This window comes from Pseudophryne corroboree, chromosome 6 (genome assembly GCF_028390025.1).
Source record: "Pseudophryne corroboree isolate aPseCor3 chromosome 6, aPseCor3.hap2, whole genome shotgun sequence".
Taxonomy (NCBI): domain Eukaryota; kingdom Metazoa; phylum Chordata; class Amphibia; order Anura; family Myobatrachidae; genus Pseudophryne; species Pseudophryne corroboree.
The window spans coordinates 624360627-624381918 of NC_086449.1; the positions used below are offsets into that span (position 1 = coordinate 624360627).

General features: G+C 49.4%; 1 protein-coding gene across 3 annotated transcripts in view; it reads right to left on the minus strand.

Annotated features, from left to right (window-relative positions):
* RBM27 (RNA binding motif protein 27) overlaps positions 1-21292 on the minus strand; it is a 455159-nt gene that overhangs the window by 242268 nt on the left and 191599 nt on the right. For all 3 annotated transcript variants that reach the window (XM_063928111.1, XM_063928110.1, XM_063928112.1), the window contains 2 exons: positions 16141-16290; positions 15566-15710 (listed from right to left, as the gene is read on the minus strand). In XM_063928111.1, the coding sequence (XP_063784181.1) occupies positions 15566-15710; positions 16141-16290 (295 nt within the window). The remainder of the gene's footprint in view (positions 1-15565; positions 15711-16140; positions 16291-21292) is intronic.

Here is a 21292-nt window from a genome sequence, read left to right on the forward strand (position 1 = left end):
ATCCAGGAGGTCCGCGTACCAAGTCCGCCTTGGCCTGTCTGGGGCAATGAAGATCGCTTGAACCCTTGTTCTCCTTATGAGCTTTAAGATTCTTGGGATGAGTGGGAGTGGTGGAAACACGTACACTGACTGGAACACCCACGGAGACACCAGGGAGTCCACCGCCACTGCCTGAGGGTCCCTCGACCTAGAACAATAACGCCGAAGCTTCTTGTTGATTCGAGAGGCCATCATGTCTATTTGGGGTAGACCCCCAAAGATCTGTTACCTCCTTGAACACCTCCGGATGGAGGCCCCACTCTCCCGGATGGAGATCGTGTCTGCTGAGGAAGTCTGCTTCCCAGTTGTCTACTCCCGGAATGAAGATGGCTGACAGCGCCAACGCGTGCTTTTCCGTCCAGAGGAGTATTCTTGTAACCTCTGACATCGCCGCCCTGCTCTTCGTTCCGCCCTGTCGGTTTATGTAAGCCACTGTTGTTACGTTGTCCGACTGTACTTTAATGGCCCTGTTTCTTAGTAGAGGGGCCGCCTGAAGAAGACAGTTGTAGATGGCACTTAGTTCCAGAATGTTGATGGGCAGACCGGGTTCTAGGCTTGACCACCCTCCCTTGAATGTCACCCCCTGAGTGACTGCTCCCCAGCACCGGAGGCTCACATCCGTCGTTAGCAGGACCCAGTCCTGAATCCCGAACCTGCGGCCCTCCAGCAGGCGAACAATTGGAGTCACCAGAGGAGTGAAATCCTCGCCCTTGGCGACAGACTAATTCTCTGATGCATGTGGAGATAAGATCCCGACCACTTGTCCAGTAGATCCAGTTGGAAGGTCCGAGCATGGAACCTCCCGTACTGGAGAGCCTCATAAGATACCACCATCTTTCCCAAAAGGCGAATGCATTGATGAACCGACACCCGGGGAGGCTTCAAGACATCCCGGACCATAGATTGGATCACCAACGCCTTGTCCCTCGGAAGGAAGACCCGCTGTACTTCCGTATCCAGGATCATTCCCAGAAAAGACAATCTCCGGGTTGGTTTCAAATGTGACTTTGGAAAGTTCAGAATCCACCCGTGACTCTGAAGCAGCCCTGTTGTGAGAGCAATGGACTGTAGCAGCTGTTCCCTGGATGACGCCTGTATCAGGAGATCGTCCAGATAAGGAATGATGTTCACACCCCGCTTGCGGAGCAGCACCATCATTCTCCGCCATTACCTTGGTAAACACCCTCGGCGCTGTCGAGAGGCTGAACGGCAGGGCCTGGAACTGAAAATGACAGTCCTGCAATGCAATGCGGAGATCAGCCTGATGCGGCAACCAGATCGGAACGTGAAGGTACACATCCTTGATATCCAAGGATACCAGGAATTCCCCCTCTTCCAGACCGGAAATTACCGCCCTGAGACACTCCATCTTGAACTTGAACTCCTTTAGAAAGGGGTTCAATGATTTCAGGTTCAGGATGGGCCTGACCGAACCATCCGGTTTCGGTACCACAAAAAAGGTTCGAATAGTAACCTTTCGCCTGCATGTGCGGTAGTACCGGCACAATGACTTGTGCCTCTACCAGCCGTTGAACAGCCTCCAGTAGTACTGTGCTGTCCTCCAACAGAGTTGGCAAGCCAGACTTGAAAAACCGATGAGGAGCCTGTATCCCTGAGAGACAATATCCAACACCCAGGGATCCAGGCCGGAGGAGACCCAGACGTGACTGAACTGTCTGAGTCTCGCCCCCACGGGCCCCACCTCCGTCCCGTCCCGTCCACTGTCATGCGGAGGACTTAGGGATATCCGAAGCAGGCTTTTGGTTCTTGGGAACCTGCAGCGGCAGGCTTCTCGGACATAACCTTACCTCCTCTGAAGAAGGAACCGGAAGACTTGGCCTTTCTGGTCTTGTTGGGCCAAAAGGACTGCTGCGAAGCTGAGGAGAAGGACCTCTTCGGAGCAGGAGCTTACCCGCAGTAGCTGTAGACATCCACGAGTCTAGGGCTTCCCCAAAAAGAGCTTGACCTGTACAGGGCAGCGACTCCACACTTTTTCTGGATTCCGCGTCGGCCGACCACTGGCGAAGCCACAGTCCCTGACGAGCTGAAACAGACATGGAAGAAATTCCCGCAGCCATGGAACCCAGGTCTTTCATAGATTCCACCATGAAACCTGCAGAATCATGAATGTTACGTAAATACAATGCAACATCATCCCTATCCATCGTATCCAAATCCTCCATCAAGGCAGCCGACCATTTCACTATAGCCTTAGCAATCCACGCACTAGCAACAGTGGGACGTAATATGGCCCCTGAAGCAGTGTACACCGATTTCAGAGTATTATCAATTTTCCTATCTGCCGGCTCCTTCAAGGCGGTAGATCCCGGTACTGGCAATACCACCTTCTTTGAGAGTCTAGATACAGAAGAGTCAACGATTGGCAGGTTTTCCCACCTTTTCCTGTCCTCCTCAGGGAAAGGGAAAGCTACCAGAACCCTTTTTGGGATCTGAAACTTCTTTTCATGGTTCACTCAGGCTTTTTCAAATACAGCATTCAGCTCTTTTGACGCAGTGAAGGTTAGCGAAGCTTTCTTGTTATCAGCGAAGAAAGCCTCCTCAACCTGCTCAGGTGTGGTATCATTAACATTTAACACATCCCTGATCGCCTAAATCAACAGCTGCACCCCCCTTGCAAGAGATGCGGACAACGCAACACATCCTCGTCACCATCTGTAGTGTCAGAATCAGTATCCGTGTCGTCTTGTGTTACCTACACAAGCGCACGTTTGTGGGGATATATAGCGGGGCCCGAGGTACCTGACAAGGGCCACAAAGCCATAGAGGACTGCAATACCTGGGTTGCCGACTCAGTACTGGTAACCCTGTCAGCAATCTGGGACATCCAAGTCCTGATAGAGGAAAACCACTCTGGTTCCCTTGCTGGAATCTGTGCTAAACCAGTGCTAACCTGACTGCATGCAATGGGATCATCCTGGGAGGATAAATCCTCAGCAGCATAAGACACAGTATCCCTGGACATCGCTGCTAGTGACCACCAAACACACCACACACACAGGATGGGGTAGGACAGCGTTTCCCCCTTCAAGAATGGCAAGAGAGAGACATAGATTGGAGCCAACCCACACCAGCGCTTTCTATACTAAAAGACACCTCTTACCAGCGCTGACTTGCGCTCCTTAATAGGACACACAGTCAAGTATTCAGCCTCCCCTCTACAACCCCCTGGTACCATACAGTAACTGGAGCTGCTGTGGAGTGGATAAGGATTTCCTTCAGCATGCAGGAAAATGGCGCTGGAACGTTGCAGGTCCGCTCTGAGGAGAAGCTCCGCCTCCTTCCCGGCGCTGTCTTCCTGCTCAGCAGTGTTTAAATCTTGGTCTGAGGAGTTGTGCTGGCTGGATTCCCGGGGCCCGACAGACTTGCTGACCAAGTGTGAGGGTTAAGCGCTGGCCCAGGGCGCCCTTCACAGCGCCGCACAGTGTGCCACTGGTAACCATCTGGGAGCGCGGTAATACCACGCTCCCTCCCCTGTTGCCGCCATCTTCACACCGGCCCCCCGCTTGCTAGGGGGGGCGGTGACTAACTCACCACTTTCTTCAGCTCTGTAAGGGATCAGCGGCATGCTGCTGGGGTGAGCGGTGCCCCTGCGGCGGGGACCGATCAGCCCCTCTGGAGCTCAGTGTCCAGTCAGCGGAGTCAGTGGCTCAGACCCTGCAGGGCGGACACTGCTCCCCCCCTTAGTCCCACGCTGCAGGGAGGCTGTTGCCAACAGTCTCTCTGTAAAATAAAAAACTTTAAACTAAACTTTTCCCAGGAAAGCGCAGGAGAGCTCCCCTAGCTGTGACCGGCCCCTCCGGACACAATTTCTAAACTGGGTCTGGTGGGAGGGGCGTGGGAGGGAGGAGCCAGCCCACACTCTTGGGAGTGCCGGTGGCTCCTGGTGGACCCGTCTGTGCCCCATGGTACTAATGTGGACCCCAGCATCCTCTAGGACGTTAGAGAAAAACATTTATTAAGCACACCCTTAAGGGTAATGTCTCTGGCTGCCTACCACTGGGGTAAATTAATGTACCCCCACATATCTTCACAAAAGCAATATCTACCTTCTATTGCAGTGGTTCGCAAACTTTCATTGTGTGCATCAGCTGTAAACACGAATATCACAGACTAGTGGTTCCCAAACTCAGTCCTCATTACACCCCAACAGTCTAGGTTTAAGGATATCAAAGCTTGATGGTTAAATCAAATTGAAATCCACCAGTGCTCAAGCACGGATATCCTGAAAACCTGGACAGTTAAGAGTGCCTTGAGCAATGCTCTCTTGTATTAGTGGTTAGATCTGCTGTGTACAATGAAAGCAATACATAACAATTAAAATAAGAATTTACTTACCGATAATTCTATTTCTCGTAGTCCGTAGTGGATGCTGGGGACTCCGTAAGGACCATGGGGAATAGCGGCTCCGCAGGAGACTGGGCACAAAAGTAAAGCTTTAGAACTACCTGGTGTGCACTGGCTCCTCCCCCTATGACCCTCCTCCAAGCCTCAGTTAGGATACTGTGCCCGGACGAGCGTACACAATAAGGAAGGATTTTTGAATCCCGGGTAAGACTCATACCAGCCACACCAATCACACCATATAACTTGTGATCTAAACCCAGTTAACAGCATGATAACAGAGGAGCCTCTAGAAAAGATGGCTCACTACAGCAATAACCCGATTTTTTGGTAACAATAACTATGTACCAGTATTGCAGACAATCCGCACTTGGGATGGGCGCCCAGCATCCACTACGGACTACGAGAAATAGAATTATCGGTAAGTAAATTCTTATTTTCTCTGACGTCCTAGTGGATGCTGGGGACTCCGTAAGGACCATGGGGATTATACCAAAGCTCCCAAACGGGCGGGAGAGTGCGGATGACTCTGCAGCACCAAATGAGAGAACTTCAGGTCCTCCTCAGCCAGGGTATCAAATTTGTAGAATTTTACAAACGTATTTGCTCCTGACCAAGTAGCTGCTCGGCAAAGCTGTAAAGCCGAGACCCCTCGGGCAGCCGCCCAAGATGAGCCCACCTTCCTTGTGGAATGGGCTTTTACAGATTTTGGCTGTGGCAGGCCTGCCACAGAATGTGCAAGCTGAATTGTACTACAAATCCAACGAGCAATAGTCTGCTTAGAAGCAGGAGCACCCAGCTTGTTGGGTGCATACAGAATAAACAACGAGTCAGATTTTCTGACTCCAGCCGTCCTGGAAACCTATATTTCCAGGAATCTGACAACGTCTAGCAACTTGGAGTCCTCCAAGTCCCTAGTAGCTTTCCATGTGAGATATTTTAACTCCACATATTTAAGTGGTTCAAACCAATGTGACTTTTGGAACCCAAAAACTACATTTAGATCCCAAGGTGCCACTGGAGGCACAAAAGGAGGCTGTATATACAGTACCCCTTTCACAAACGTCTGAACTTCAGGGACTGAAGCTAGTTCTTTTTGGAAGAAAATTGACAGGGCCGAAATTTGAACCTTAATGGACCCCCATTTCAGGCCCATAGACACTCCTGTTTGCAGGAAATGTAGGAATCGACCTAGTTGAAAATTCCTCCGTCGGGGCCTTACTGGCCTCGCACCACGCAACATATTTTCGCCAAATGCGGTGATAATGTTTTGCGGTTATATCTTTCCTGGCTTTGATCAGGATAGGAATGACTTCATCCGGAATGCCTTTCTCCTTCAGGATCCGGCGTTCAACCGCCATGCCGTCAAACGCAGCCGCGGTAAGTCTTGGAACAGACAGGGTCCTTGCTGGAGCAGGTCCCTTCTTAGAGGTAGAGGCCACGGATCCTCCGTGAGCATCTCTTGAAGTTCCGGTTACCAAGTCCTTCTTGGCCAATCCGGAGCCACGAATATAGTGCTTACTCCTCTCCACCTTATAATTCTCAGTACCTTGGGTATGAGAGGCAGAGGAGGGAACACATACACTGACTGGTACACCCACTGTGTTACCAGAGCGTCTACAGCTATTGCCTGAGGGTCCCTTGACCTGGCGCAATACTTGTCGAGTTTTATAAATATGTGGAAGACTTCTGGGTGAAGTCCCCACTCTCCCGGGTGGAGGTCGTGTCTGCTGAGGAAGTCTGCTTCCCAGTTGTCCACTCCCGGAATGAATACTGCTGACAGTGCTATCACATGATTTTCCGCCCAGCGAAGAATCCTTGCAGCTTCTGCCATTGCCCTCCTGCTTCTTGTGTCACCCTGTCTGTTTACGTGGGTGACTGCCGTGATGTTGTCCGAATGGATCAACTCCGGGTGACCTTGAAGCAGAGGTCTTGCTGAGCTTAGAGCATTGTAAATGGCCCTTAGCTTCAGGATATTTATGTGAAGTGATGTCTCCAGGCTTGACCATAAGCTCTGGAAATTCCTTCCCTGTGTGACTGCTCCCCAGCCTCGCAGGCTGGCATCCGTGGTCACCAGGACCCAGTCCTGAATGTGCGGCCTTCTAGAAGATGAGCACTCTGCAACCACCACAGGAGAGACACCCTTGTGCTTGGTGACAGGGTTATCCGCTGATGCATCTGAAGATGCGACCCGGACCATTTGTCCAGCAGGTCCCACTGGAAAGTTCTTGCGTGGAATCTGCCGAATGGGATTGCTTCGTAGGAAGCCACCATTTTTCCCAGAACCATTTCATTGATGTACTGAGACTTGGCTCGGTTATAGGAGGTTCCCGACTAGCTCGGATAACTCCCTGACTTTCTCCTCCGGGAGAAACACCTTTTTCTGGACTGTGTCCAGGATCATCCCTAGGAACAGAAGACGAGTCGTCGGAATCAGCTGCGATTTTGGAATATTGAGAATCCAATCGTGCTGCCGCAACACTACCTGAGATAGTGCTACACCGACCTCCAACTGTTCCCTGGATCTTACCCTTATCAGGGAATCGTCCAAGTAAGGGATAACTAAAATTCCCTTCCTTCGAAGGAGTATCATCATTTCGGCCATTACCTTGGTAAAGACCCAGGGTGCCGTGGACCATCCATACGGCAGCGTCTGAAACTGATAGTGACAGTTCTGTACCATAAACCTGAGGTACCCTTGGTGAGAAGGGTAAATTGGGACATGAAGGTAAGCATCCTTGATGTCCCGAGACATCATGTAGTCCCCTTCTTCCAGGTTCGCAATCACTGCTCTGAGTGACTCAATCTTGAATTTGAACCTCCGTATGTAAGTGTTCAAGATTTTAGATTTAGAATCGGTCTCACCGAGCCGTCCGGCTTCGGTACCACAACAGTGTGGAATAATACCCCGTTCCCTGTTGCAGGAGGGGTACCTTGATTATCACCTGCTGGGAATACAGCTTGTGAATGGCTTCCAAAACTGCCTCCCTGTCAGAAGGAGACATCGGTAAAGCCGACTTTAGGAAACGGCGAGGGGGAGACGTCTCGAATTCCAATTTGTACCCCTGAGATATCACCTGAAGGATCCAGGGGTCTACTTGCGAGTGAGCCCACTGCGCGCTGAAATTCATTGAGACGGGCCCCCACCGTTCCCGATTCTGCTTGTAAAGCCCCAGCGTCATACTGAGGGCTTGGCAGAGGCGGGAGAGGGCTTCTGTTCCTGGGAACTGGCTGATTTCTGCAGCCTTTTTCCTCTCCCTCTGTCACAGGGCAGAAATGAGGAACCTTTTGCCCGCTTGCCCACGAAAAGACTGCGCCTGATAATACGGCGTCTTCTTATGTTGAGAGGCGACCTGGGGTACAAACGTGGATTTCCCAGCTGTTGCCGTGGCCACCAGGTCTGAAAGACCGACCCCAAATAACTCCTCCCCTTAATAAGGCAATACTTCCAAATGCCGTTTGGAATCCGCATCACCTGACCACTGTCGTGTCCATAACCCTCTACTGGCAGAAATGGACAACGCACTTAGACTTGATGCCAGTCGGCAAATATTCCGCTGTGCATCACGCATATATAGAAATGCATCTTTTAAATGCTCTATAGGCAATAATATACTGTCCCTATCTAGGGTATCAATATTTTCAGTCAGGGAATCCGACCACGCCAACCCAGCACTGCACATCCAGGCAGAGGCGATTGCTGGTCGTAGTATAACACCAGTATGTGTGTAAATACATTTTAGGATACCCTCCTGCTTTCTATCAGCAGGATCCTTAAGGGCGGCCATCTCAGGAGAGGGTAGAGCCCTTGTTCTTACAAGCGTGTGAGCGCTTTATCCACCCTAGGGGGTGTTTCCCAACGCACCCTAACCTCTGGCGGGAAAGGATATAATGCCAATAACATTTTAGAAATTATCAGTTGTTATCGGGGGAAACCCACGCATCATCACACACCTCATTTAATTTCTCAGATTCAGGAAAACTACAGGTAGTTTTTCCTCACCGAACATAATACCCCTTTTTGGTGGTACTCGTATTATCAGAAATGTGTAAAACATTTTTCATTGCCTCAATCATGTAACGTGTGGCCCTACTGGAAGTCACATTTGTCTCTTCACCGACACTGGAGTCAGTATCCGTGTCGGCGTCTATATCTGCCATCTGAGGTAACGGGCGCTTTAGAGCCCCTGACGGCCTATGAGACGTCTGGACAGGCACAAGCTGAGTAGCCGGCTGTCTCATGTCAACCACTGTCTTTTATACAGAGCTGACACTGTCACGTAATTCCTTCCAACAGTTCATCCACTCAGGTGTCGACCCCCTAGGGGGTGATATCACTATTACAGGCAATCTGCTCCATCTCCACATCATTTTTCTCCTCATACATGTCGACACAAACGTACCGACACACAGCACACACACAGGGAATGCTCTGATAGAGGACAGGACCCCACTAGCCCTTTGGGGAGACAAAGGGAGAGTTTGCCAGCACACACCAGAGCGCTATATATATATATACAGGGATAACCTTATATAAGTGTTTTTCCCCTTATAGCTGCTGTATTTTTAATACTGCGCGTAATTAGTGCCCCCCTCTCTTTTTTAACCCTTTCTGTAGTGTAGTGACTGCAGGGGAGAGCCAGGGAGCTTCCCTCCAACGGAGCTGTGAGGGAAAATGGCGCCAGTGTGCTGAGGAGATAGGCTCCGCCCCCTTCTCGGCGGCCTTATCTCCCGTTTTTCTGTGTATTCTGGCAGGGGTTAAATTCATCCATATAGCCCAGGAGCTATATGTGATGCATTTTTTGCCATCCAAGGTGTTTTTATTGCGTCTCAGGGCGCCCCCCCCCAGCGCCCTGCACCCTCAGTGACCGGAGTGTGAAGTGTGCTGAGAGCAATGGCGCACAGCTGCAGTGCTGTGCGCTACCTTGTTGAAGACCGGACGTCTTCTGCCGCCGATTTTCCGGACCTCTTCTGTCTTCTGGCTCTGTAAGGGGGCCGGCGGCGCGGCTCTGGGACCTATCCATGGCTGGGCCTGTGATCGGTCCCTCTGGAGCTAATGTCCAGTAGCCTAAGAAGCCCAATCCACTCTGCACGCAGGTGAGTTCGCTTCTTCTCCCCTTAGTCCCTCGATGCAGTGAGCCTGTTGCCAGCAGGTCTCACTGAACATAAAAAACCTAAAACTAAACTTTTCACTAAGCAGCTCAGGAGAGCCACCTAGTGTGCACCCTTCTCGTTCGGGCACAAAAATCTAACTGAGGCTTGGAGGAGGGTCATAGGGGGAGGAGCCAGTGCACACCAGGTAGTTCTAAAGCTTTACTTTTGTGCCCAGTCTCCTGCGGAGCCGCTATTCCCCATGGTCCTTACGGAGTCCCCAGCATCCACTAGGACGTCAGAGAAAATAAGAATTTACTCACCGGTAATTCTATTTCTCGTAGTCCGTAGTGGATGCTGGGACTCCGTAAGGACCATGGGGAATAGCGGCTCCGCAGGAGACTGGGCACAACTAAAAGAAAGCTTTAGACTAACTGGTGTGCACTGGCTCCTCCCACTATGACCCTCCTCCAGACTTCAGTTAGGATACTGTGCCCGGAAGAGCTGACACAAGAAGGAAGGATTTTGAATCCCGGGTAAGACTCATACCAGCCACACCAATCACACCGTATAACTCGTGATACAATACCCAGTTAGTTAACAGTATGATAACAACTGAGCCTCTCAACAGATGGCTCAACAATAACCCTTTAGTTAGGCAATAACTATATACAAGTATTGCAGACAATCCGCACTCGGGATGAGCGCCCAGCATCCACTACGGACTACGAGAAATAGAATTACCGGTGAGTAAATTCTTATTTTCTCTAACGTCCTAAGTGGATGCTGGGACTCCGTAAGGACCATGGGGATTATACCAAAGCTCCCAAACGGGCAGGAGAGTGCGGATGACTCTGCAGCACCGAATGGGCAAACTCTAGGTCCTCCTCAGCCAGGGTGTCAAACTTGTAGAACTTAGCAAATGTGTTTGACCCCGACCAAGTAGCTGCTCGGCAAAGTTGTAGAGCCGAGACCCCTCGGGCAGCCGCCCAAGAAGAGCCCACCTTCCTCGTGGAATGGGCTTTCACTGATTTAGGATGCGGCAGTCCAGCCGCAGAATGTGCAAGCTGAATCGTACTACAGATCCAGCGAGCAATAGTCTGCTTTGAAGCAGGTGCACCCAACTTGTTGGGCGCATACAGGATAAATAGCGAGTCAGTCTTTCTGACTCCCGCTGTCCTGGAAACATAAATTTTCAGGGCCCTGACTACGTCCAACAACTTGGAAGCCTCCAAGTCTTTAGTAGCCGCAGGCACCACAATAGGTTGGTTCAGATGAAAGGCTGATACCACCTTAGGGAGAAATTGGGGACGAGTCCTCAATTCTGCCCTATCCATATGGAAAATCAGTTAAGGGCTTTTACATGACAAAGCCGCCAATTCTGATACACGCCTGGCCGAAGCCAAGGCCAACAACATGACCACTTTACACGTGAGATACTTCAATTCCACGGTTTTAAGTGGCTCAAACCAATGTGACTTTAGGAAATTCAACACCACGTTGAGATCCCAAGGTGCCACTGGAGGCACAAAAGGGGGCTGAATATGCAGCACTCCCTTAACAAAAGTTTGAACTTCAGGTAGAGAAGCCAGTTCTTTCTGGAAGAAAATCGATAGAGCCGAAATCTGGACCTTAATGGAACCCAATTTTAGGCCCATAGTCACCCCTGACTGTAGGAAGTGCAGGAAACGGCCCAGCTGAAATTCCTCCGTTGGGGCCTTCCTGGCCTCACACCACGCAACATATTTTCGCCATATGCGGTGATAATGGTTTGCGGTTACTTCTTTCCTAGCTTTAATCAGCGTAGGAATGACTTCCTCCGGAATGCCCTTTTCCTTCAGGATCCGGTGTTCAACCGCCATGCCGTCAAACGCAGCCGCGGTAAGTCTTGGAACAGACAGGGCCCCTGCTGCAGCAGGTCCTGTCTGAGCGGCAGAGGCCATGGGTCCTCTGAGATCATTTCTTGAAGTTCCGGGTACCAAGCTCTTCTTGGCCAATCCGGAACAATGAGTATAGTTCTTACTCCTCTTCTCCTTATTATCCTCAGTACCTTTGGTATGAGAGGAAGAGGAGGGAACACATAAACCGACCGGTACACCCACGGTGTCACTAGAGCGTCCACAGCTATCGCCTGCGGGTCTCTTGACCTGGCGCAATATCTTTCTAGCTTTTTGTTTAGGCGGGACGCCATCATGTCCACCTGTGGCCTTTCCCAACGGTTTACAATCAGTTGGAAAACTTCTGGATGAAGTCCCCACTCTCCCGGGTGGAGGTCGTGCCTGCTGAGGAAGTCTGCTTCCCAGTTGTCCACTCCCGGAATGAACACTGCTGACAGTGCTAACACGTGATTTTCCGCCCATCGGATAATCCTTGTGGCTTCTGCCATCGCCGTCCTGCTTCTCGTGCCGCCCTGTCGGTTTACATGGGCGACTGCCGTGATGTTGTCTGACTGGATCAGTACCGGCTGATTTTGAAGCAGGGGTTTTGCCTGACTTAGGGCATTGTAAATGGCCCTCAGTTCCAGAATATTTATGTGTAGGGAAGTCTCCTGACTTGACCATAGTCCTTGGAAGTTTCTTCCCTGTGTGACTGCCCCCCAGCCCCGAAGGCTGGCATCCGTGGTCACCAGGACCCAGTCCTGTATGCCGAATCTTCGGCCCTCTTGAAGTTGAGCACTTTGCAGCCACCACAGCAGAGACACCCTGGTCCTTGGAGACAGGGTTATCAGACGATGCATCTGAAGATGCGATCCTGACCACTTGTCCAACAGGTCCCACTGAAAGGTTCTCGCATGTAACCTGCCGAATGGAATGGCTTCGTAGGAAGCTACCATCTTTCCCAAGATCCGCGTGCAGTGATGCACCGACACCTGTTTTGGTTTTAGGAGGCCTCTGACTAGAGATGACAGCTCCTTGGCCTTCTCCTCCGGGAGAAACACTTTTTTCTGTTCTGTGTCCAGAACCATCCCCAGGAACAGTAGACGTGTCGTAGGGACCAGCTGTGACTTTGGAATATTTAGAATCCAGCCGTGCTGTTGTAGCACCTCCCGAGATAGTGCTACCCCGACCAACAACTGCTCCCTGGACCTCGCCTTTATCAGGAGATCGTCCAAGTACGGGATAATTAAAACTCCCTTCTTTCGAAGGAGTATCATCATTTCGGCCATTACCTTGGTAAATACCCTCGGAGCCGTGGATAGACCAAACGGCAACGTCTGGAATTGGTAATGACAATCCTGTACCACAAATCTGAGGTACTCCTGGTGAGGATGGTAAATAGGGACATGCAGGTAAGCATCCTTGATGTCCAGTGATACCATGTAATCCCCCTTGTCCAGGCTTGCAATAACCGCCCTGAGCGATTCCATCTTGAACTTGATTTTTTTTTATATATATGTGTTCAAGGATTTCAAATTTAAAATGGGTCTCACCGAACCGTCCGGTTTCGGTACCACAAACATTGTGGAATAGTAACCCCGTCCTTGTTGAAGTAGGGGCACTTTTACTATCACCTGCTGGGAATACAGCTTGTGAATTGCCTCTAACACTGCCTCCCTGCCTGAGGGAGTTGTTGGCAAGGCAGATTTGAGGAAACGGCGGGGGGGGAGACGTCTCGAATTCCAGCTTGTACCCCTGAGATACTACTTGAAAGATCCAGGGATCCACCCATGAGCAAGCCCACTGATTGCTGAAATTTTTGAGACGGGCCCCCACCGTACCTGGCTCCGCCTGTGGAGCCCCAGCGTCATGCTGTGGACTTAGAGGAAGCGGGGGAGGACTTTTGCTCCTGGGAACTGGCTGTGTGCTGCAGCTTTTTCACTCTACCTCTGCCTCTGGGCAGAAAGGACGCACCTTTAAGCCGCTTGCCCTTATTGGGCCGAAAGGACTGTACCTGATAATACGGTGCTTTCTTTGGCTGTGAGGGAACATGGGGTAAAAATGTAGACTTCCCAGCTGTTGCTGTGGAAACGAGGTCCGAGAGACCATCCCCGAGCAACTCCTCACCCTTATAAGGCAAAACTTCCATGTGCCTTTTAGAATCTGCATCTCCAGTCCACTGCCGAGTCCATAACCCTCTCCTGGCAGAAATGGACATTGCACTTATTTTGGATGCCAGCCGGCAAATATCCCTCTGTGCATCCCTCATGTATAAGAGTGCGTCTTTAATATGCTCTACGGTTAGCAATATAGTGTCCCTGTCTAGGGTATCAATATTTTCTGACAGGGAATCTGACCACGCAGCTGCAGCACTGCACATCCATGCTGACGCAATAGCTGGTCTCAGTATAACACCAGTGTGTGTATATATAGACTTCAGGATAGCCTCCTGCTTATTATCAGCAGATTCCTTCAGGGCGGCCGGAGACGGTAGTGCCACCTTCTTTGACAAGCGTGTGAGCGCTTTATCCACCCTAGGGGTGGTTTCCCAACGTGACCTATCCTCTGGCGGGAAAGGGTGCGCCATTAGTAACCTCTTAGAAATTATCATTTTCTTATCGGGGGAAGCCCACGCTTCTTCACACACTTCATTTAATTCCTCAGATGGAGGAAAAACAACTGGTAGTTTTTTCTCTCCAAACATAATACCCTTTTTTGTGGTACCCGGGGTAACATCAGAAATATGCAACACATTTTTCATTGCCTCAATCATATACCGTGTGGCCCCATTGGAAGATACATTAGTCTCATCGTCGTCGACACTGGAGTCAGTATCCGTGTCGACATCTGTGTCTGCCATTTGAGGTAGCGGGCGTTTTAGAGCCCCTGATGGCTTTTGAGACGCCTGGGCAGGCACAGGCTGAGAAGCCGGCTGTCCCATATTTGGTATGTCGTCAAACCTTTTATGCAAGGAGTCGACACTGTCGCGTAGTTCCTTCCACAGAACCATCCACTCAGGTGTCGAACCCGCAGGGGGTGACATCACATTTATCGGCATTTGCTCCGCCTCCACATAAGCCTCCTCATCAAACATGTCGACACAGCCGTACCGACACACCGCATACACACAGGGAATGCTCTGACAGAGGACAGGACCCCACAAAGCCCTTTGGGGAGACAGAGAGAGAGTATGCCAGCACACACCAGAGCGCTATATAACACAGGGATCCCACTATAAATGAGTGTTTTTTCCCTTATAGCTGCTTATATTATATATATATATATATATATATATATATATATATATATATATATATACTGCGCCTAAATTTAGTGCCCCACCTCTCTTTTTTACCCTTATGTAGCTTGACACAATGCAGGGGAGAGCCAGGGAGCGTCCTTCCAGTGGAGCTGTGAGGGAAAAATGGCGCCAGTGTGCTGAGGGAGATAGCCCCGCCCCTTTTCAGGCGGACTTCTCCCGCTTTTTCTGGAATTCTGGCAGGGGTATTTTTACACCTATATAGCCTTCCTGACTATATATGGTGTAGATTTGCCAGCCAAGGTGTCTTATATTGCCCTCAGGGCGCGCCCCCCCCCCCCCCCCCCCCCCCAGCGCCCTGCACCCACCAGTGACCGGAGTGTGAGGTGTGCATGAGGAGCAATGGCGCACAGCTGCAGTGCTGTGCGCTACCTTGTTGAAGACAGAAGTCTTCTGCCGCCGATTTTCCGGAATACTTCTTGCTTCTGGCTCTGTAAGGGGGCCGGCGGCGCGGCTCCGGGACCGAACACCAAGGTCGGGTCCTGCGGTCGATCCCTCTGGATCTAATGGTGTCCAGTAGCCTAAGAAGCCCAAACTACCACCAGTTAGGTAGGTTCGCTTCTTCTCCCCTTAGTCCCTCGCTGCAGTGAGTCTGTTGCCAGCAGATCTCACTGTAAAATAAAAAACCTAAAATATACTTTCTTTCTAGGAGCTCAGGAGAGCCCCTTGTGTGCATCAAGCTCAGCCGGGCACAAGATTCTAACTGAAGTCTGGAGGAGGGTCATAGTGGGAGGAGCCAGTGCACACCAGTTAGTCTAAAGCTTTCTTTTAGTTGTGCCCAGTCTCCTGCGGAGCCGCTATTCCCCATGGTCCTTACGGAGTCCCAGCATCCACTTAGGACGTTAGAGAAAAGCACATGCTGAAGCAACGTTCTCACCTGTCTAACCAAGGTTTCTTCGCTAAAGGTCCATCATTCATGTTCCCAAGTACTCTTTTCCTTTCAGGTTCAACAACCACTCTGTTGATATTACTGTTTACATGAGCAGGTGGTGATGGCTCTGTCTTTATGACAATGTTCGCGGCTAGAAATTAAAGGCAAAGACCAAAAGAAAAAAGAAAAAAATGGAGAGCGTCAAACATTTTAATGGCAACTAAAAAAATACACAAAAAAAGGGGGGGAATCAGGTTATAATAAACTGTAGTCTAATGAATTTAATTACAGTGGGAGAAGATCCCCAGAATGTGCACTAAAACGTCAGGAATTTTGACTATCACAAGACAACACATATATTTAAAAATAAAATGAATGTACTGTATAAATTAATCCAGAAGCATTCCAGAATGATTACAGACTGGCAGTATATTTTAACCTACGCACACACACTTTACAGCCAGTCCATACTGTAGCTTTCGCTTTGCACAATCTTAATTGGTCTGCACTGGGGAAAAAAAAAACACCTTACAATTGTACATTACAAATTAATAAGCAAGGCTAACCAATAGAAAACCCACCTCTTGGTGCAGTATCCAAGTTAACTGATGTCAACCCAATCAAGTTTGGCCTTTGTGTCTGTGTCCGTGTAAAAAACTGTCGGTATCCAGTTCTACTGGTATTTGTTAGACTTGGAGCTTCAGGATTGTACCCATCAGGCTCATATGTATCTAAGATAAGATACATGGGAGCTATTTTATTATGGTAAATTTGACATAGAAAAACACCAGAGCAAACAGGAGTTCCACATTCTAGCTACATTGTAAATAAGTACTTTCCAACTGCACACTACAAAATGTAAGCTTAATGTGAAGAAAACCAGACCCACTAGAAAACCTTAAATATTTGAAAACAAATTTAATGCAACTAAGAAATAGGGACCTGCTGTCCACCCCACAAGTTCACCCCAGGCCAACATAAGGGGCGGTATCCAATTAGCCGCAGTAAAACTTTTTCCTCACTGTTTTACTGTTTTGTGTTTTGTTTTTTATGGGGATTTTTGTCGAGCAGTGGCAGTGAAAGGTAAGTAAAAATGGCTAGTAAAAGTCATTTTGTAAAAACAAAGTAAATATTGCGGTTATTGCTAAATAGAGTCCAGTGAACTAAAAGACACTTACAACTTACAAATGACAGACCACAATTATTAGTACAGGTTGAGTATACCATATCCAAAATACTTGGACCAGAAGTATTTTGGATATCAGATTATTCCGTATTTTGGAATAATTGCATACCATAATGAGATATCATGGCAACAGGACACAAGTCTAAGCACAGAATGCATTTATGTTTCATATACACCTTATACACACAGCCTGAAGGTCATTTAATACAATATTTTTAATAACTTTGTGTATTAAATAAAGTTTGTGTACATTGATCCATCGGAAAACAAAGGTTACACTATCTCACTCAAAAAAATCCGTATTTCGGAATATTTGGATATGGGATACTCAACCTGTATATTACATTTATAGAGTGCTTGGGACTTGCCTGGTAATGCACTTAAGAGACTGACATGACAAACTGAACAAATCCATGTTACCAGATATACAGTACTGTTTTGTAGCATTTCTCACTTCACTTTAAGCCACACATTATTATCATCAGCCAACTCACAGTTTCCTCTAAAGCAAGGTTTGGATGAAAAACAATACAAGAGTCCATTATTTTCTTTACCTTGTTAGGCGCTGCAGACCCTTATGGCGCCATACAATACGAGAGTTATGGTAGACTTACCTTTGTTAACTATCTTTCTTTAAAGTCCATAGGGTCCACAGGTATTATAATGGTGTGTAGGTGGTTGGAGACTGACCAGGCACCAAACAGTTAAAGCTTTTGCTCCCTGGATGCACTGGTCCCTACTCCACTACACCCCGTCCCCAGGCTAGCTAGTTTAGTGAACAAACCCAAGGCAGGCGCAGGATAGAAGCCAAGGAAGAATGTTACACTCAAGAAACACGCTAGAAGAGGGGAACTCAGTGACCACACAGCAATAACGAGAAGTCACGTGCGTCAGGGTAGGTGCCTGAGGACCCTATGGACTAAGGAGGGTACCACCCAAGGTGGTTCCTGGACAAGGGCAGGTGGACTGGGCTGGTGTGGGGTCTAACAATTAGCACACAGCCCGTCCTGTACAGGATCCTGAGGGGATAATCCCGCTGAACATAACTTACTAGCTAGTAACTAGCACAGGTGCTATAGACTCCTTATTAGCCTTCCCATTGGAAGACATTGTAATTTGTATAAATAGGCACACAAGTGTATAGCCAAATAATGCAATGTGACACCCCTACAAACATAAGCAAATGTGAGGGACTACTGAACCCCTAAACAACTGGTAATGTGGATTGGGAAAGGAGGATAAGTGATACATCTGACAGAAGAAATTAGAGACAGTATACCACAACAGCAGAGCTAACAGGCACATACAACGCATATATAAATATAGAGCAATAGGCACTTGTGCTAGCAGAGCTCCGGCAGTGCCAGCCGAAACACTGGACCACTTACTAGTGTGACTGCACCGGCAGGAGGTTGGAGGAGCAGCAGCGTTGGCAGCCTATAGGACTGCCCAGTGCTGCTTGTTTTGAAGAAGTACACTAACAAGAAAACAAATCATAAAAGAAAGCGTGGTGCTTGCTGAAAAGCAGCCCCGTTATTATAAAAAGGTGCACCCAGCTCCTGTCGGCACCAAACTAAAACTGGCTAGCCTGGGGCTGGGGTGTAGGGGAGGAGGGACCAGTGCATTCTGGGAGAAAAGCTTTAACTGTTTGGTGCCAGGTCAGTCTCTAACCACCTACACCCTAGTGTAATCCCTGTGGACCCCCATAGACCCTGAAGAAGAAATATATATGTACCACCCTCACGGCCTAGTGTTGAAGTGGGCATACGGGCAATCAGCTTTGACAAGTTGGAAAAAAAGATTTATGGTAAACTTACCATGGTTAAATCTTACTGAGAGGTACACTGGGTTCCACAGGGAATACATTGGGGTGTAGAGAAGGATCTTGATCCAGAAGCACCAACAGGCTAAAGCTTTAGACTGTCCCAGGATGCATTGCGGAGGCTCCCCTATATAACCCCGCCTCCAGGCACTGGAGTGACACTGGAGGGAACACGTAGGGCAGTCGAAATGTCCACGGAACTGCCAGTGCATCCACGAACGCTGCTTGAGGATCTCTTGTTCTTGATCCGAAGACCGGAACTTTGTGATTGTGTCGAGATGCCATCAGGTCTACATCTAGTAGGCCCCACTTGTCCACTAGGAGTTGAAAGACTTCCTGATGGAGACTCCACTCTCCGGCGGGTACGTTCTGACGACTGAGGAAATCCGCTTCCCAGTTGAGGACTTCAGGAATGAACACTGCCGATATTGCTGGCAGATGGCGTTCCACCCAAAGGATTTTTGACACTTCCATCAATGCCATGCGGCTTCGAGTGCCGCCTTGATGATTTATATAATCCACCGTGGTGGCGTTGTCCGATTGTACCTGAACAGGCCTGTTCTGTATTAGAGGCAGGGCAAGAGTCAGAGCATTGAACACTGCCCGCAATTTCAGAATGTTTATCGGGAGGAGAGAGATTCCTCCTTGGTCTATCTACACTGGAGAGAGAGAGAGAGAGAGAGAGAGAGAGAGAGAGAGAGGGAGGGAGAGAGGGAGAGAGGGTGTGAGAGAGAGAGAGAGAGAGAGAGAGAGAGAGAGAGAGAGAGTGAGTGAGTGAGTGAGTGAGTGAGAGTGTGTGTTGCTCCAGCACCACGCCCCAATCCCTCAGACTGGCGTCCACAGTCTGTAGGACCCAGTTGGGAATCCAGAAGGGACGGCCCCTGCTCAACTGCTGGTCCTGTAGCCACCTTCTCAGTGACAGACGAACATCCGGAGTCAAAGAGATCATTTGAGACCTGATCCGATGAGGCAGGCAATCCCACTTGGAAAGGATTAACCTCTGTAGAGGGCGGGAATGAAATTGAGCGTACTCTACCATGTCGAATGCCGACACCATGAGGCCTAGTACTTACATCGCCGAGTGTATCGACACTCTTGGGCGGGAGAGGAAGCATCTTATCCTGTCCTGAAGTTTCAGGACTCTCTCTGAAAACAGAGAGAGTCTTTGGCTGTGTGTGTGTCCAGCAGTGCCCCCGGGTGCACCATGCTCAGAGGAGGGACCAGCGAGGACTTCTTCCAGTTGACGAGCCACCTGTGGGCTTGTAGGAAGCGTACAGTCTGTTGCAGATGACTGAGCACGACATCTCGGGAGTTTAACAGTATCTGCAAGTCGTCCGGATACAGCAGGATCCCGAATCCCTGACGACGGAGATAAGCCGTCATCACAGCCATAATCTTGTTGAAGATCCGAGGAGCTGTGGCCAGTTCAAATGGCAGAGCCTGGAACTGATAGTCAAGGTTGCCAATAGCAAACCGCAGATATTGCTGATGCGATATGGCAATAGGTATATGCAGATAAGCATCTTGCATAGCCAGGGATACCATGGCCAGTACAATCGAGCACGTTGTTTCTTTACGGAACTTGGACACACTCAGAAATTTGTTCAGTGATTTGAGGGTCAGTATAGGCCGGAAAGACCCATTGGGTTTCAGGACTAGAAATAGGGTCAAGTAGTATCCTCCGCCTCTCTGGGACAGGGGTACCGGCACTACCACTCCTGTATCCAGGAGGAAACGCACAACCAGGTGTAGAGCTTGCGCCTTAAACGGGTCCGAAGGGATAACCGTTGTTCGGAGCTGGCGAAGGGGACGTCTCTTGAAAGAGACTGCGTACCCGTGACTTCTCGGACCCATGCGTCTGAAGTGGTCTGTAACCAGACCTGGGTGAATTGCATTAGTTAGCCTCCCACCCTGGGATCCCCCAGGGGGAGGCCCTCCCCGTCCTGCGGCAGGCATGTCTTGTTTGGAAGCAGGCTGACAGGCAGCCCAGGATTGTTTTGCTTTGGGCTTAGTGGTTTTGGGAGCACGAGTTTGTCTCGGGTATGCCTGACCTTTTGCCTTCCCTTAAGGTCAAAGAGAACCAAAAGTGATACTCTTTTCCATCTGTGCAGAAGGATTAGTATTCGGGAGAAATGCAGTCTTAGCAGCCGCTAAGTTAGTTACAATCTTATTCAGATCCTCCCTAAATAGGATGTCTCCCTTAAAAGGGAGTACCCTCCAAGGTCTTTTTGGAATCCAGGTCCACCTTCCATGACCTCAACCACAGAATTCGGCGAGCCAGGATGGATGTAGTTGATGCCTTGGCCGCCATTACATCTGCCTCAGAGGACGCCTCCTGAATATAATGGGAGGCAGCGGTAATACGAGACCGATATTGTATGGCAGTGTCAGATAAATCCTGAGGCAGCTCATCCTCTATTGCCTGACCTATGCCTCAATTCCTTTTGCGGCCCAGGAGGCTGCTACAGTGGGTCTATGTACAGCACCTGTAAGGGAGTAAATAGACTTCAGGCATCCCTCCACATGCTTATCTGTCTGTTCCTTCAGGGAGGTGACAGTGGTGACAGGAAGAGTAGATGACACCACAAGACGGGTGACATGGGAATCAACCGGCGGTGGATTGTCCCACTTGTTACACAACTCATCGGAGATGGGATAACGAGCTAGCATCTTTTAGACAGGGAGAATTTTTTCCTGGGGAAGACCAGGGTTCCTGACGTATGTC